At 39.5% G+C, this 13,156-nt stretch overlaps 1 protein-coding gene across 2 annotated transcripts in view; it reads left to right on the top strand.

Moving 5' to 3' along the window:
- Positions 1-13,156, top strand: part of SAMSN1 (SAM domain, SH3 domain and nuclear localization signals 1) — an 81,148-nt gene that overhangs the window by 41,137 nt on the left and 26,855 nt on the right. The window contains exon 1 of one of the 2 annotated variants that reach the window (XM_082220783.1): positions 322-482. The exons of the other annotated variant lie outside the window; for it this stretch is intronic. Within the exon in view, the coding sequence (XP_082076909.1) occupies positions 426-482 (57 nt within the window). The 5' untranslated portion in view covers positions 322-425. Of the gene's footprint in view, positions 1-321; positions 483-13,156 lie in introns of those variants that run through there. 2 annotated transcript variants of the gene reach the window in all.

The following is a 13,156-nucleotide window of genomic DNA, read 5'->3' as shown; positions in this document are numbered from 1 at the left end:
ATCCTGCTGTTTGGGATGTTATAAATTGTTGACAAAGCTATAGAACACTGCAGGGGGTCGAGCATCTCTGACTTGCTCACCCTTCCACACAAGGCTGCTAGTATGGAAACAGTGCATCAAGCACCGTTTCTGTGGGAGTTGCCGTGAAAGAAATGTGGGGAAGAAGCTGAAGGAGCAGCGCTTGCTGAGTTATACCCAGAGCCTCTCTCTCTCTCTTTCTTCTTCTCATTTTGTCTTCCTTCCTCTATCTTCAGTCTTTCAACCAGTCCTAGCAGAAAGCTGAGTGAAGTCACATCCTTAGCAGAATAAGGAAGTTTTATTTTGCTTATTTGAGCTCTGTGTATCATTCACACTGCTGCACTTTGGCTGAGCAAATCAAGCAACTCTGCCTTATAATGGTATTTTGATTCAATCTGAATGTTAAGATGTTGAAGAGAAAACCTTCGAATGCTTCAGATAAGGAAAAAACTCAAAAGCCAAAGGTAAGAGAATTTAGCATTTAAGTAGGACTTACATTTAGATGGAAAAACCCAAGCTGTGGTGCTCAAAATAATCTCAGTTATATAGTACCAAATTACAAGTTTTTGATATTCACAGCCCAGAGTTCACTGGGACTGAGGGCAGCTGGACAATGTTCATTTCTGGAGGGGGGTGGGTGAGCTTTTTTTTTTGGTGAGGGTAATTTCACACAAACAGGCCCTCCCATGAAAATGAGGTGGCAAAGACCCTCTCTTCCAGGAGTAGATGTTACAGGCTTCAGACCTAAGTACCAAGCAAGCAGAGGTGTCCTTGAAATTGTCTTCAACATGCTGCCCTGAGTAATTCCCAGATTTAGGTAAGCAAATTCCAAATGAGGATTTTACAAAGGCCCTAGCTAAAAGAGAAGGCCACCACCCTCAGAGGGAGTTGCACAAGACCAAGTCTTGGTAACTGTATGTAGCCCTCATTCCCAGTCCAGTGAGGGACCTTGATTCTAAGTTATTTTTAGTTTAAAAATATGAAAGTAGCTCCTTCAGAAGTGTCATCTCGACAGTTCTACTTCTTTCATTGTGAAATGACCCTTCAGGGGTCTTAGGACTAGTACTGACAAAAAGTAATGGGCATTTTATCCACAAGGATGTGTGCTCAGTTACATGAGTGTTCAGAAACTTTGTAAATTGCTGTGTGAAGAAGTTGTCTGGGAACGAGCCATGGCTTAGACAGGAGCATCACTATGATTCCATAATTGTTGCAGATGCTTGTTTTTGTGAACCAATACTTTTGTTTTTCTATCTTTAGTGAACTTTTTAGTTTAACAGTCAGTTGCACTTTGCTGCAAGTGTTTTTATAGTAAAGCCTAACAATGGCAGATTATGAATGCATTTTATTTGAAGTAGCAGACGTTTGTTATTTTGGTACCCTTTTGCCTTCAGGTATAATATAATTGATCCCTCAACAATGTTTATTGTTCAGTTCTTCATTGTTTTGGCTGCCTGTGTTTTACATTTACATTCAGAGGCAAAGATAACATATAGAAAGATATATACAGATATACAGTTATAGCTAAGATATTGAATGCATACATTTTAATTCTAAGTCGAAATTCCAATCCCATTGATGTCAGAGTTAGACATGGTAGAGTTAGATTTTTCCCATAGGAACATAAATAGCAAACTTTGGATATTTTGTTCCCAGGTTAGGATATTCAAGTAGCAAAGAGGAGCAGAGGAGAGTCTTGCCAAGAGCACAAGACAACCAAATTATTATTTTCCTGCCCTTGTATTTTCATTTCTCTCCCCTCCCTTTATTTTTGGCAGAATAAAATGCTGCACGAGTGTGAAATCATTACTTGTGAAAAGAATTGGGGAGGCGGAATATTTTGGGTTCAAAATGAATTTTCACAGTTGGACCCACTTTTTCCATTTTTTGGTAATTTATTTTTGATGGCCTTTATATCTAGCATAAAAATATTGCTGGTACATTGTTCTGATAATAATACAGATTTTCATTTTTGAAAAAACAAAGGGTTTTGGTTGGGTCAACAAGATATTGTTTATGGATTGATTCATATTTTTTCTTATCTGGTACTCTAAGCTTTCTGTGACTGTTATTGTGTGTATGTGAATTGTAGGTGTTTGTATAAAAATGTTAATGTTTTATATGAATTTCAGATGGTATGTTGTATTTATTTTCCATTTTTAAAAACACAGGTCACTTGGAAATCTTTAAGGTAACAAGTGATTAATAAATCTTATTGCAAATAATAGTATAAGACAAGGTGCTACTATTACAGCTGTAATCTGCTGTATTGCTGTAAATATTTTAATTAATTTCAAGTGGTTCAGTGAATAAAATTTTTCTACACATATAAAACCTTTAAGTTCATGCAGTAATTATGAACTTCCTGAGCATCCTAAGACTGATCTTCTGGTGATAAAGGGATTTTCCCAGATTGAATTACACTTTCTGCCACTTTCTGGGGAAAGAATGGATGAACTTGTACTATCAACAGTAATCTTGAACAAGTCAATATTTTCTGGGAAGATAGAATGGATAACGCAATCCTCTCTTCACTGATTTAAAAGCTGATTAGGACTGTAATAAAATGGATGAATTAATAATTGGTATCAATAAGTTATTTAATCTTATATGTTTAATGATGGGCAATGGCCACCATTGGGCCGGCCCTACCATTGCCTTAGGTAGCAGTTGCTGAGCGAACAGCACTCCAGCTGTTTCTCCTGAGGCCCCTGACTATTCCTGTCAGTTGGCAATCAGAACTATGTGTACCACCTATGTGGAGTTGTGTTTGAAATAGCTCCATTCTACAGCTATAATGTATTGATCCCTTGCAGAGGGCTGATAGGTCCAGAAATAAAATCTGGCCCCTGACGGCCACAACATTCAGTGAGAAAGAAAATATTGTCATGGACACATTGCTCCTTAAGCCTTTCTGCAGGCTGGGAAAAGATGGTAATTTTAAAACACCTTACATGGTTCCTCTGAGAGGAGACATGCCTCCAGACACTTCAGAAGTGCATAGTATTGCCACACTTTCACAATCATTCCATCATCTAGAGTGGCTGTGTCCTGCGTTATGACTGCTCATTGAAAGTCTCTAGATGACTGGCTTTCTACAAGTTTAGAACTACCATGTGCAAAATTAAATGGCCACTCCTCAGCAAATTTCCCCTTCTAGTGAACCACCGCTGTGGCTCACCAATGTTTGTATCCACCACCACCCATTTTCTCTACAATATTTTACTGACACCTTTTTATTATCTTAATCAATGTAATTTCATGGGAAGGAAGTGACAAAATAAATGACGAATGTACCACAGGGTAGTACATTTATCTTTTATTTTGCTATGATATATATTTTGATAATGTTTAATGCAAAAGCATAGTGGTGCTAAGCCAGTGTGTCTTCCACACATTTTATACTGATTTTCACTATGTGTTTTAAAGTAGGGAACAGTGGGGGAAACCTAACTAAAATCAATTCTGCATTCGTCATACTGAATTTTGCAATTCCCCTCTAAAGAAGATTGTTACCAAACTAACCATATGGTTGGGAAACATTTAAAACATGCACCGATAGTTGAAAAGGAACTGGCAGGATTTCACAAGGAACTTCCTTGCGTGCCTTCCTGGCTGGTCAGGCATTGCATTCTACAAAAACTAGTAACAGTCATGCTTAGTTGTTTCAATATTTATCTAGCAACCATTTATTTTTCTTTTAAAATGAGCTTCAGTATAAACAAGAATCCCCTATTCACTTCAGTGGGTAAACTGAGCAGCTACACGCAGACACTCAATGTCTCTCAGAGATGCATTTTTTAGGTCAGCATACACACATTATCATCTTCATATTGTTGGTATAGCATGTTTTTGGTGTTCTGAAAGCACCTTTCCGTAGAACAGTTATAAGCCATCTTACATCTTACATTTCCTTGTGTGGAAAGTGAGAACGCCATATGGGAACCTCCTATTGGGGAGAGTCTTGTGACACTGTTGAACTGCACTTGTGTAGATACTCCCCCACATCCTTCCATGAAGATATTAACCTGAGAGGTACCTGAGCCATTTGGTGTTGGGATTACTTTGAAGATAATCAATTGGTTTTGTAAAAAAAACCCCCAAGTATATTGGTATATTTTAGTCTTTGGAGAATTGCATAGGCTTCCCTAATGTTTTGCTATTTGAAAGGAGGTAGCGGAAACAGCCTCCATTAAGTGTTTATGCTCTTTAAAAGGACAGATGGAAACAGCCACCATTAACTCTTTCTCATCTGCACGCAAACACAATTGGGAAGGGGCTGGCTTCTGCCATGGTATTTATTGTGGTGTTGCTTTTTAAGTAATCGCTCCAGTTTATCGAAACTTCAATCAACTTAGTGTTGTAATCACTAAAAACTTTTCCACCAAGAGCCATTTATCTGATGCTTATGGTAGCAGTTTGATAGATATGAAGTGCATCCATTTTGTGCATTGCCCTTGGACAAAACACAACTGTACGGTGACATTTTAAAAACCACCATGACTCTAATGGAATTAACTGGTATAAAAGGGAGCAGATATATTGAAAGCCTGAAGTGCCAGAGGGTCTATGAAGTGCCATTTTTTTGCATTCCTCACTGAACAGATCAAACTGTGTGATGTTCCAGGCCTGTCTGGTGCTAGGGCAGGGATACTCTGAACACAATGCCAAAAGTAAAAAAGATACGTAGTCATTTGAAGTTGCTTGTGTGGCACAATGGAAGGAAGCCTCTGGGCAAACACTGAGTGCAGTATAACTGTATATGTAGCCTGTGCTACTGGACTTTTGGCATCTCAATAAACCTACAAGCATTTTTTCATAAAGTGCAGTGTGCATTGAACAGGGAGGGAGCAAAGAAATTGATGTGCTAGAGGGTCTATGACCTCTGTGTGGCAACTGCTCATGTTGTCTGCACAGCATGTAGGTGTGGACACCTGCAAAGCAATGTCTGCAAACACACTTTTAGAAAAAAACCTCAAACTGCAGGGCTTACAGGCTAATGTGCACACACAGACACACTTCACACAGTAGCATGTAAAGAGCTGCTCCCTTCATTCCTACAAGTAGGGAAGTGGTAGCCAATGGAGAATTATATTCTCCTACAAATGGAAAAAGCTGCTTGATGAGGATGAATGAGTTTAACTTTGTCCAGGAATGGATGGAGGATGGGGCACAACCACAATCAAAATTGCTGGAATCTAAGGGTTGATTTACTTGATTTTTGTACATTTCACAGACAGGATCCTGATTGCATAAACTGACTCAAAAACTGTGTTTTAGGTTCCATCCACGGTGACGCATTCACACGTGCAGGTCATTACTTCCTGTTGCAGTTCTCAAATCATGAGCATATGCTTGTGAACAAAGTTTTAAGTGTATTGCAACTCTGTGGGTTAAACCACAGAGCCTAGGACTTGCCGATCAGAAAGTCACGGCTCGAATCCCCACGACGGGGTGAGCTCCCATTGCTTAGTCCCAGATCCTGCCAAGCTAGCAGTTCAAAAGCACATCAAAGTGCAAATAAATAAATAGGTACCACTCCGGGGGGAAGGTAAACGACGTTTCCTTGCACTGCTCTGGTTTGCCAGAAGTGGCATAGTCATGCTGGCCACATAACCTGGAAGCTGTACACTGGCTCCCTCGGCCAATAAAGCGAGATGAGCGCTGCAACCCCAGAGTTGGCCACGACTGGACCTAATGGTCAGGGGTCCCTTTACCTTTACTACCTAACTGTCCCATTTTTACCGGGACATTCCTGCAATTACAGAGCTGTAGAGCACCTTGGGTGGCTGGCTGCTGCCACCTACCACAACATGCATGAAAAGGGCTGCAGCTTCGTGATGTACAGTGCCACTTATAGAAGTAAATCAGTGTGTGGTGGAGGCGGGCAGCCCCCGGCACACAACTGAGTGGTGGTGCAGTGTGGCATGCAGTAGTGGGCATGCGCACACACAAGCCACTAAGGTGGCGTATGTGCAAGCGGTGGCGCGATGGGGGGGCGGGCTTGCAGAGAAGCAGTGGCGGCAGTGGAATGGGGGGGGGTGCAAACCAGCAACTGGTGGTGGTGATGGGATGGTGTGGGGGAGCATGCGAGTCAGCAAGCAGCAGCAGCAAGTTAGTGCAGGGAGAGGGGGAGAATGTCCCAATTTCGTCTTAGGAGGTGGTGGAGCAATTCAGTGGTTTGTTATTTTATTTTTAAAAATGAAACAAAATTGTGCTTATGGATCAGATAGATTCTTCATAAATTTCCTATGTTGTTCTCCTGTTTAACGGTGGATACAATGAATTCCAAAATAGCAGATACAAAAATAAAAGTTACTGTCATGCTAAACATTCATTATTCAAAATATAATTGTGGGTTTTAAAGACCAAGATATGCAATGTGGAGACTGTATACCATTAATGAATATTAACCAGGGTTACGCTTTCTAATGTTATTTCAAAGACATTTAGGAGATTCAGATTTAAAACAGAAAAGTTTAGATTTCATAAAGAAATTGAGCCCATAATTAATCAGCTACTCATATCATTGTAGCTGGTTTCTACAACCTATTTGGCAGTCACATCCCCCCCCCCATTTGCATTTATTCCTACAATAATGAGAGGTGATGAGCTGATGATAAAGCTACATTTTTCTGGCTTCCAACTGTGTAAATTTATGCTTAGAGGCAGAGATGGCACATAGGTCTGTCATCAAAGGTCTTTAGTATAATCTTCCAAGAAGACTGTCAAGGTATTTGCAAGTTCTGCAAAACAGCCACAAACAGATAACATCTGGGTATGATGATTTTTGTTGGAAATACCTGTAAGCATTATCGGATGACACCCACATGCATAGAAACTTGTCTTTATATTCAGTTAAAAAAAGAACTTCAGGTGACATTACAGATAAGGTTTTCCTGTTTTCTGCAGGCCTTGTAAATTAAACTGGGTCAGAGCTAACATCGGCTGCTTCATCATCACACGAGTGTGTGTGGGGGGGTGTCCATTAGTCAAAGTTTCTGCAGCCAACAATACTGCTTATTTTCTTGTATTCTGTGTAGACAGTTGAGCCAAAACAATCCCATAGAAAACTTTGTTTACCGTGGTAGCTCCTATTTATTTCAGTGAGGCCTGCAGAGGATAGCTTCTTAATGGTTTCCTGTTCATGATTGCTTGTTGATGTTTTTAATTTTTTAATTTTTTCAGTGAGATGTTCCTTGTTTTAAATTTACATGTTTCTTCAGTTGTGTTCATATATCATAACATTCTCATTTTAAGATTTATTTATTTATTTAACACTAAAGACAATTTCGGAAGTTGTAATACAGGTAACAAAAGACAATTTAAAATCATGTTAAAATATATTGTTGTGATGGTAGTTTATGTCCAGTTTGCTAATCTGTCACCCTGTGATTGTAGAGATTCAAAATCATAATGAATTGTGCCATCATCAGTCCTACTATTATATTCCCAAAAGGTGAATGGGATTTTAAGGTTCATTTTGGCTTTTGTGTTGCATTTCCAGAGCTCGCTGTCCCCCATCTAAGATTGTGCTACATCTATGTCAGGCATCATTTAAAAAAAAAAAAGTGCAGCAAGAGGATGTGGTTGAAGGTTTTTTTTAATGGTGACAGAAAACTTCCAGTAATCCAAACCAGATGGTTCTAATCTACTAACCTCATTTTAAAAAATAAATAAAAATGATTACGATACTCAGACAGAATTTACCGTATTTTGCATGGTAGATTTTTCTGAGGGTTGCTGCACTAGATCACTGTACATAATGTGAATGTGTGTGAACTTAATTAGATAAAATATCTGCTTATCTAATTTGAAAAATATCTGAGATTCAGAACAAGGAACAACCGTTTAGAGAAAAATATCACTTCAAAGGAAAGAGGGCAGAAGAGTGGTGAGCCATGCCCCTGCCACTGCTTTGTCCACATCTTTGGATGTTAGGCTATTCACCCAGTAGGGCAAAGAAGTGAGTACAGAATTTGCCTGCCTACTCACATAGGTGACTGCATAATTTGCTCTTTTATAGTGTAAATGCATTGGTAAAGTGGCTAGTCTTTTTACAGTGGACATGTTGTCCAACTGGGATCAACTTGCCGAGGCATTAATTGATAAGAACTCAAGCTCTTATTAATTGATGTACTTTTTTAGAATAAGTATATCTACTGCTTTTCCAACAGCTTTTCAGCAACAGAGAAGTGAATAAAAATAATAGAATAGATACCAAGAATAAACTCAACAAAAATATAACTCAGTCAAAAACACTCTCAATGAGAAATTCCCAAGGCCAGATGTTTTTAGAGTCCGTGTATGTGTATGTATGTGTGTGTGTAAAATAAGTTCTGAGTGGGATTCACCTAGCAAATCCTATCAGTGGAAGCCCTCTGCAAAGGGCTTCTTCTCCTCTCCTCCCCTGCATGCCCCCCAAGTGGCTTGCAGGGGTCAGGAGAACCCCCTCTGAACAGCTCATGGGGAAAGGGAAGGGGAATTCTCCTGTCTGATATGCCTGCATAGATGGAATGTTTGTAATAGTGCATTGTTCAATTCAACCCAGTGTCATTTAAACTGTAGGAGAGATTACAGAGAGGCCACATGGATATCCTACGAGTGATATCCACCATTAGTCAAACATGTGCATAGATTTCATTAAGCCTAGTATGACTTAGTTTGACACCCAATGTATCCAGGCCATCTGCATACTGAACCCATGTCACTTGAATAGCCTATATAGTACAAGTCTTCATTTGGTTCCATTCCTGCTCTAAAAAAAGTGGTGGTGGGCCAAACATGGAGCAGCTTCAGTATTGGGGTTTTGATTACACTTTGCTCTTTCTTTTCTGCATCTAAGTCAGCAGGTTTCAGTTTTTAACATCTGTCAAACAGCTACTCAGCTGGTCCTAGTTATTTGTAAACTTCAGTGCGCTGGATCAACCTTGCATTTACTTTACATTTAAAAAGTCCTTTTACAGATTTACAGTCCACTATATAAATGAACTGGAGACAGGGCAATCCAATAATATTTGAAATAAATTTTCCTCACTTTGCACTCAAAGGTGAAACCTCTGTGGAATTGACTACACAAAGTCCTTCACTCTATATTTTTCTTCCTTATTAACCTGCTGCCTGCAACATCAGCCATTTGTGCTCATTGAGTTTACAAACCTTCTCCTCCAAAAATCCTAAGAAAAGATTTACTTATTTTTATTTATTTAGGATTACATGATATGGCATATTTGCTGTGCATAAAACTGTCATTGGCTTTTAAAAAAATAAAAAGTTTAGGTTCAAAAAATCTGGTGGGTTTGGGGCTGCTTGGGCATGAGGTTGTTTATAAGCCCTGCTATATTCACTGCAGCACTCAACCTCAGGTGATATAAAGCATGCAAAAAAGAACTTTCTGTCAGTTTTATTATTTCTAAAAAGGTTCCCCTTGAAGGAGAAGAGTGACCTTGTTCTGCTGAGCTGACATGTGCCATTGAATTAATGGCTGAGCTTCGCTTTAGGGAAGCTTGCAGAAACATTACAACTCTCGTGGCTGAGTTTGCTGTGCACATTAATCAGGTAAACCAAAATGATGCATCAAACACTCATTTAAAAGTAGTAAAATTCCTCCCTCCCCATTCCTTTTTTTTATAAAAAAAAATCTTCCTAAGAATTAGTGTACAGTTGGTCATTGCTTATGGTCAAGGGCACTGCTGGATGGATACAGTAAAACATAGCTGAGGGGACTGAAACTTTTCTTAATCTCCAGCTACTAAAGAAGCTCAAGAAGGAAGTTAGATATAATAGGGACAGGTTAGGACCTGTATTTAATACAAACCTTATCTCCTAGAACATATTTGCTCTAATTCTCATGACCATAACATTATTTGACATTATGATTCATAACAATGTGGTAGCAACATTGATAAAAAAGGAACGAAAGAGTTTGATCACACTTCCAATGAAGACAACAGGGAGTTTATCATTCATTTAATGGAGGCCATGATCAATGGCTTCAGGCAAGACAAACAGTCTCTCCCATTGACAGTGATTTTTGTAATAGTCTGTTAATGAGATTTATGAAGTATTTAATAGTGCTTAAGGGTCCAATGCACCTTTTATTTTTCCTGCGCCATTTTGTGGTGGTCGTTAACTGAATGTAGTGCTCTTCTGGAGCTCCCAAAACTAAAGTTGTGATAGACATGTCCACAAAACAGATTTAAAGCAGATTGTGCCTGCACACCCACCCATCTGTAATGTAGAAAGCATTTATCTAAAGCTTTCCCAAATTGTGGATCTCAACATAGTTGAACATCCCCATTTTTCAAATTTTTCAAATTTAATGACCAATAACCACATAGCATGGGGCAAAGAAGGTAAATGCCATCACAAAGTTGAAAGCCTTAGCTTAAAGAACTGAGATGCTTTCAGGAAATGGTTATTTATTATGTATGCCAATATCTGCAAAACATCTCCACAGAGATACAGCCACTAAACTTGCTAACGAAGTCAACCACAACCTGCTTTTTGAGACCAGATCAGAAGGCTGCCTTTACAAAGAGAGCATATATTATGTTGAACGCCCCAGTTCTATAATGTCAAAAAGCCCAGAATGGTTGGCACTGATGGAAGCAGCTATGGACTAGGTGGAGTGTTCCCACAACTGCATGGCTCAGAATGGATGCATTCTGCCCCATAATTCTTAACAAAGCAGGAAAATGCCATGCACGAATAAAAAGAAGCGCCTTGTGAACAAAGCTGGATGAATATTTGAGATGTGAACAGCTCACTAAAGTCTCTCAACAGTTATCCTAAGGTACTAACCTAGTTCCAAAGGAGCACTTATGGTGATGAAACAGTTTATGGCCATATTTAAAAAAAGATTTTGCACATGGGACAAATAAAAGCCAATGTTATAAAAGCAGGTGGATGAACCTCATTCCTGTTCAGAAGGCCAGGACATGATCTTCCACTTCTTTATCCTTTGTCTTAGTGGTGCATGAGGCTCTGTGTGGCCTTTCCTGAAATGCATATTTACCATAGATGCAATCTAATAAGCACTGATCTCATACAACCCCCATTTGTGCTCATAGAAAAGCATAACTTGGCATCTTAAGGCTGTCTGCCTCACCAAATGCTAATAAGCTAGACAGATAATTCTTTAGTTAGCATAACCTAACAAAGCACAAGATACGGTTTATGGCTGTCTTGGGTCTGGCTGTAAGCATTAGTTCTGTTAATATTTCCCAGTATTAAATGCTGATTATTACTATTGAGGAATGTAATGCAGGGATTAACTCTGGCTCTCAGGAAACCCAGTGTACTACAGACCTCCCAGAAAGGAAGAATGAGAGTTAGTGATGATTTAGATGGGGAATGGAAAATACAACAATTATAACAATGTCAGCACCTCAACCAGCAGCACATTTACACCTCCTGTCCTCTGTGCTGAAAACCTCTTCTCAAAAGTATATAGTAAAAATTAAGGAGGAGCGGAAAGAAGAGCATCCTAGCAATAGTGACAGGCATACTTATATGTATATAGAGCCTTCAGTTAAGGAAAAGCAAGGTGGAAAAGCAAGCAAGAAATGGGTGGCCAACATGGTGCCATCCAGATGTTTCTTCACCACAGTTCTACAGCAAAAACTGTATTGTTTAGGCCTTTGCAATTTGATTTATTTTTTCTCGACCAGCTTTGCTGATATGCTCTTGATGCTTTTAATGATGTTCTTGTTGTAGTATTTGTTCTCAAGCTGTACACTGCTTTGTTATCTCTTCTATGAAATTGTGATTTAGAAATATCTGAACAAAAAAAAAATCCCTGATTTTTGGCTATGTTGGTTCATGGGGTATTTATGAATCAGGACTTAAGAGTTCATAGTCCTTGCCAAAGCAGAACATCCTCCAGCAACCTCAACTCCATGACTTACAAGAGGGAGGACACCAGAACTAGCTTTACAGGGGCTGAATTGTTGAAAACATAGCAGTGAGTTGACCAAGAAGTAAACTTCTTCACCAGCTCTCATATTCCTCTTCTCCTGGCAAATCATCCAATCAGAAATATTTTGGTGCCCAAAAGGAACCTCCTGCGTTCTTGCTCCTTCTTAATGGGTGCATGCAAACCCTTCCCTTCCCGCAGCACATTTTATGTTCAGGGAGATTAATTTGCTTAATGTAGTCATCCTTCCAAAAGAGAATCACTTAATTTTATGGGATTCTGAATACCAGTGTCAAAATCAATGGCCCATTCTCTTCCAAGAGACTTGCATTTGCTTTAAAAGCTTTTGTAAAACTGGAAAATAAGGCTCCCACATTACACCAATGGCTTCACCGGGCAGATACTCACTGAAGCTGATGTGGCGGTTGGCACAGGCGAGCAGAAGGACTCAGGAGTCAAGTACACACACACACAGCAGGCCCTCAGCTCCTCAGTGTGTTTTTCTACACTGTTGTCATGGGGTTGAATGCATTTTAAAAGGTGGCAGCTATATTGATTACTTAATGGGGAGAAAAAAGAAGTTGGGACTGAGAATTGCTGAAGTAGCCCTGCTTAATGCTCTCCTGTGCAACAAGGCCATTATCTAGAATGGTGGAAACCATCCTGCAGCTCTTATTAATGTTTAATAAGTACGGCACAACACAAAGGTACATGACAAAATAGCCCAAGGCCTCTGCTCAGATAGGATAGAAGATTGTTGTGAGCCTCGAAAGGAATAACTGATTTCCCTCAGCTCTGGCTCTTTATGAGAACAGCAACGATAAGCATTATTTCCCCTCTGCTCCTCAGTGTCTCACTATCACATCGGCACTTCAATAAACAGGGATTCATCGTAGGCATCCTGAATGCTACTAAAAGGCACTGGCTGCTAAATTTGTATCACGGCATGAGCCTCTTCCTCAATTAAACATTGTGGTGAATTGTAGCCTTCCTTCATTTATCTACAGTGCTGTGGGGCATATTCAGCAGGACTGAAAAGTCAGCAAAAGGTGTTAATCCTGCCTGATAGGCCCATAATCTTTGGTGCTGTGTGTGTTATATCACACTATTGAGATGCCTCTCACCACTTGTCAGGATGTTGTTCATTGATTTAATATAGAAAATCTGTAAATGAAATGTTAACTGTACGAACTGAGGGGGATAGCTGACACCCATTTGCAA

The sequence above is a fragment of the Podarcis vaucheri genome (genome assembly GCF_965113315.1).
Source record: "Podarcis vaucheri genome assembly, chromosome: 4".
Taxonomy (NCBI): domain Eukaryota; kingdom Metazoa; phylum Chordata; class Lepidosauria; order Squamata; family Lacertidae; genus Podarcis; species Podarcis vaucheri.
This window is presented reverse-complemented; position numbering and strand designations above follow the sequence as displayed.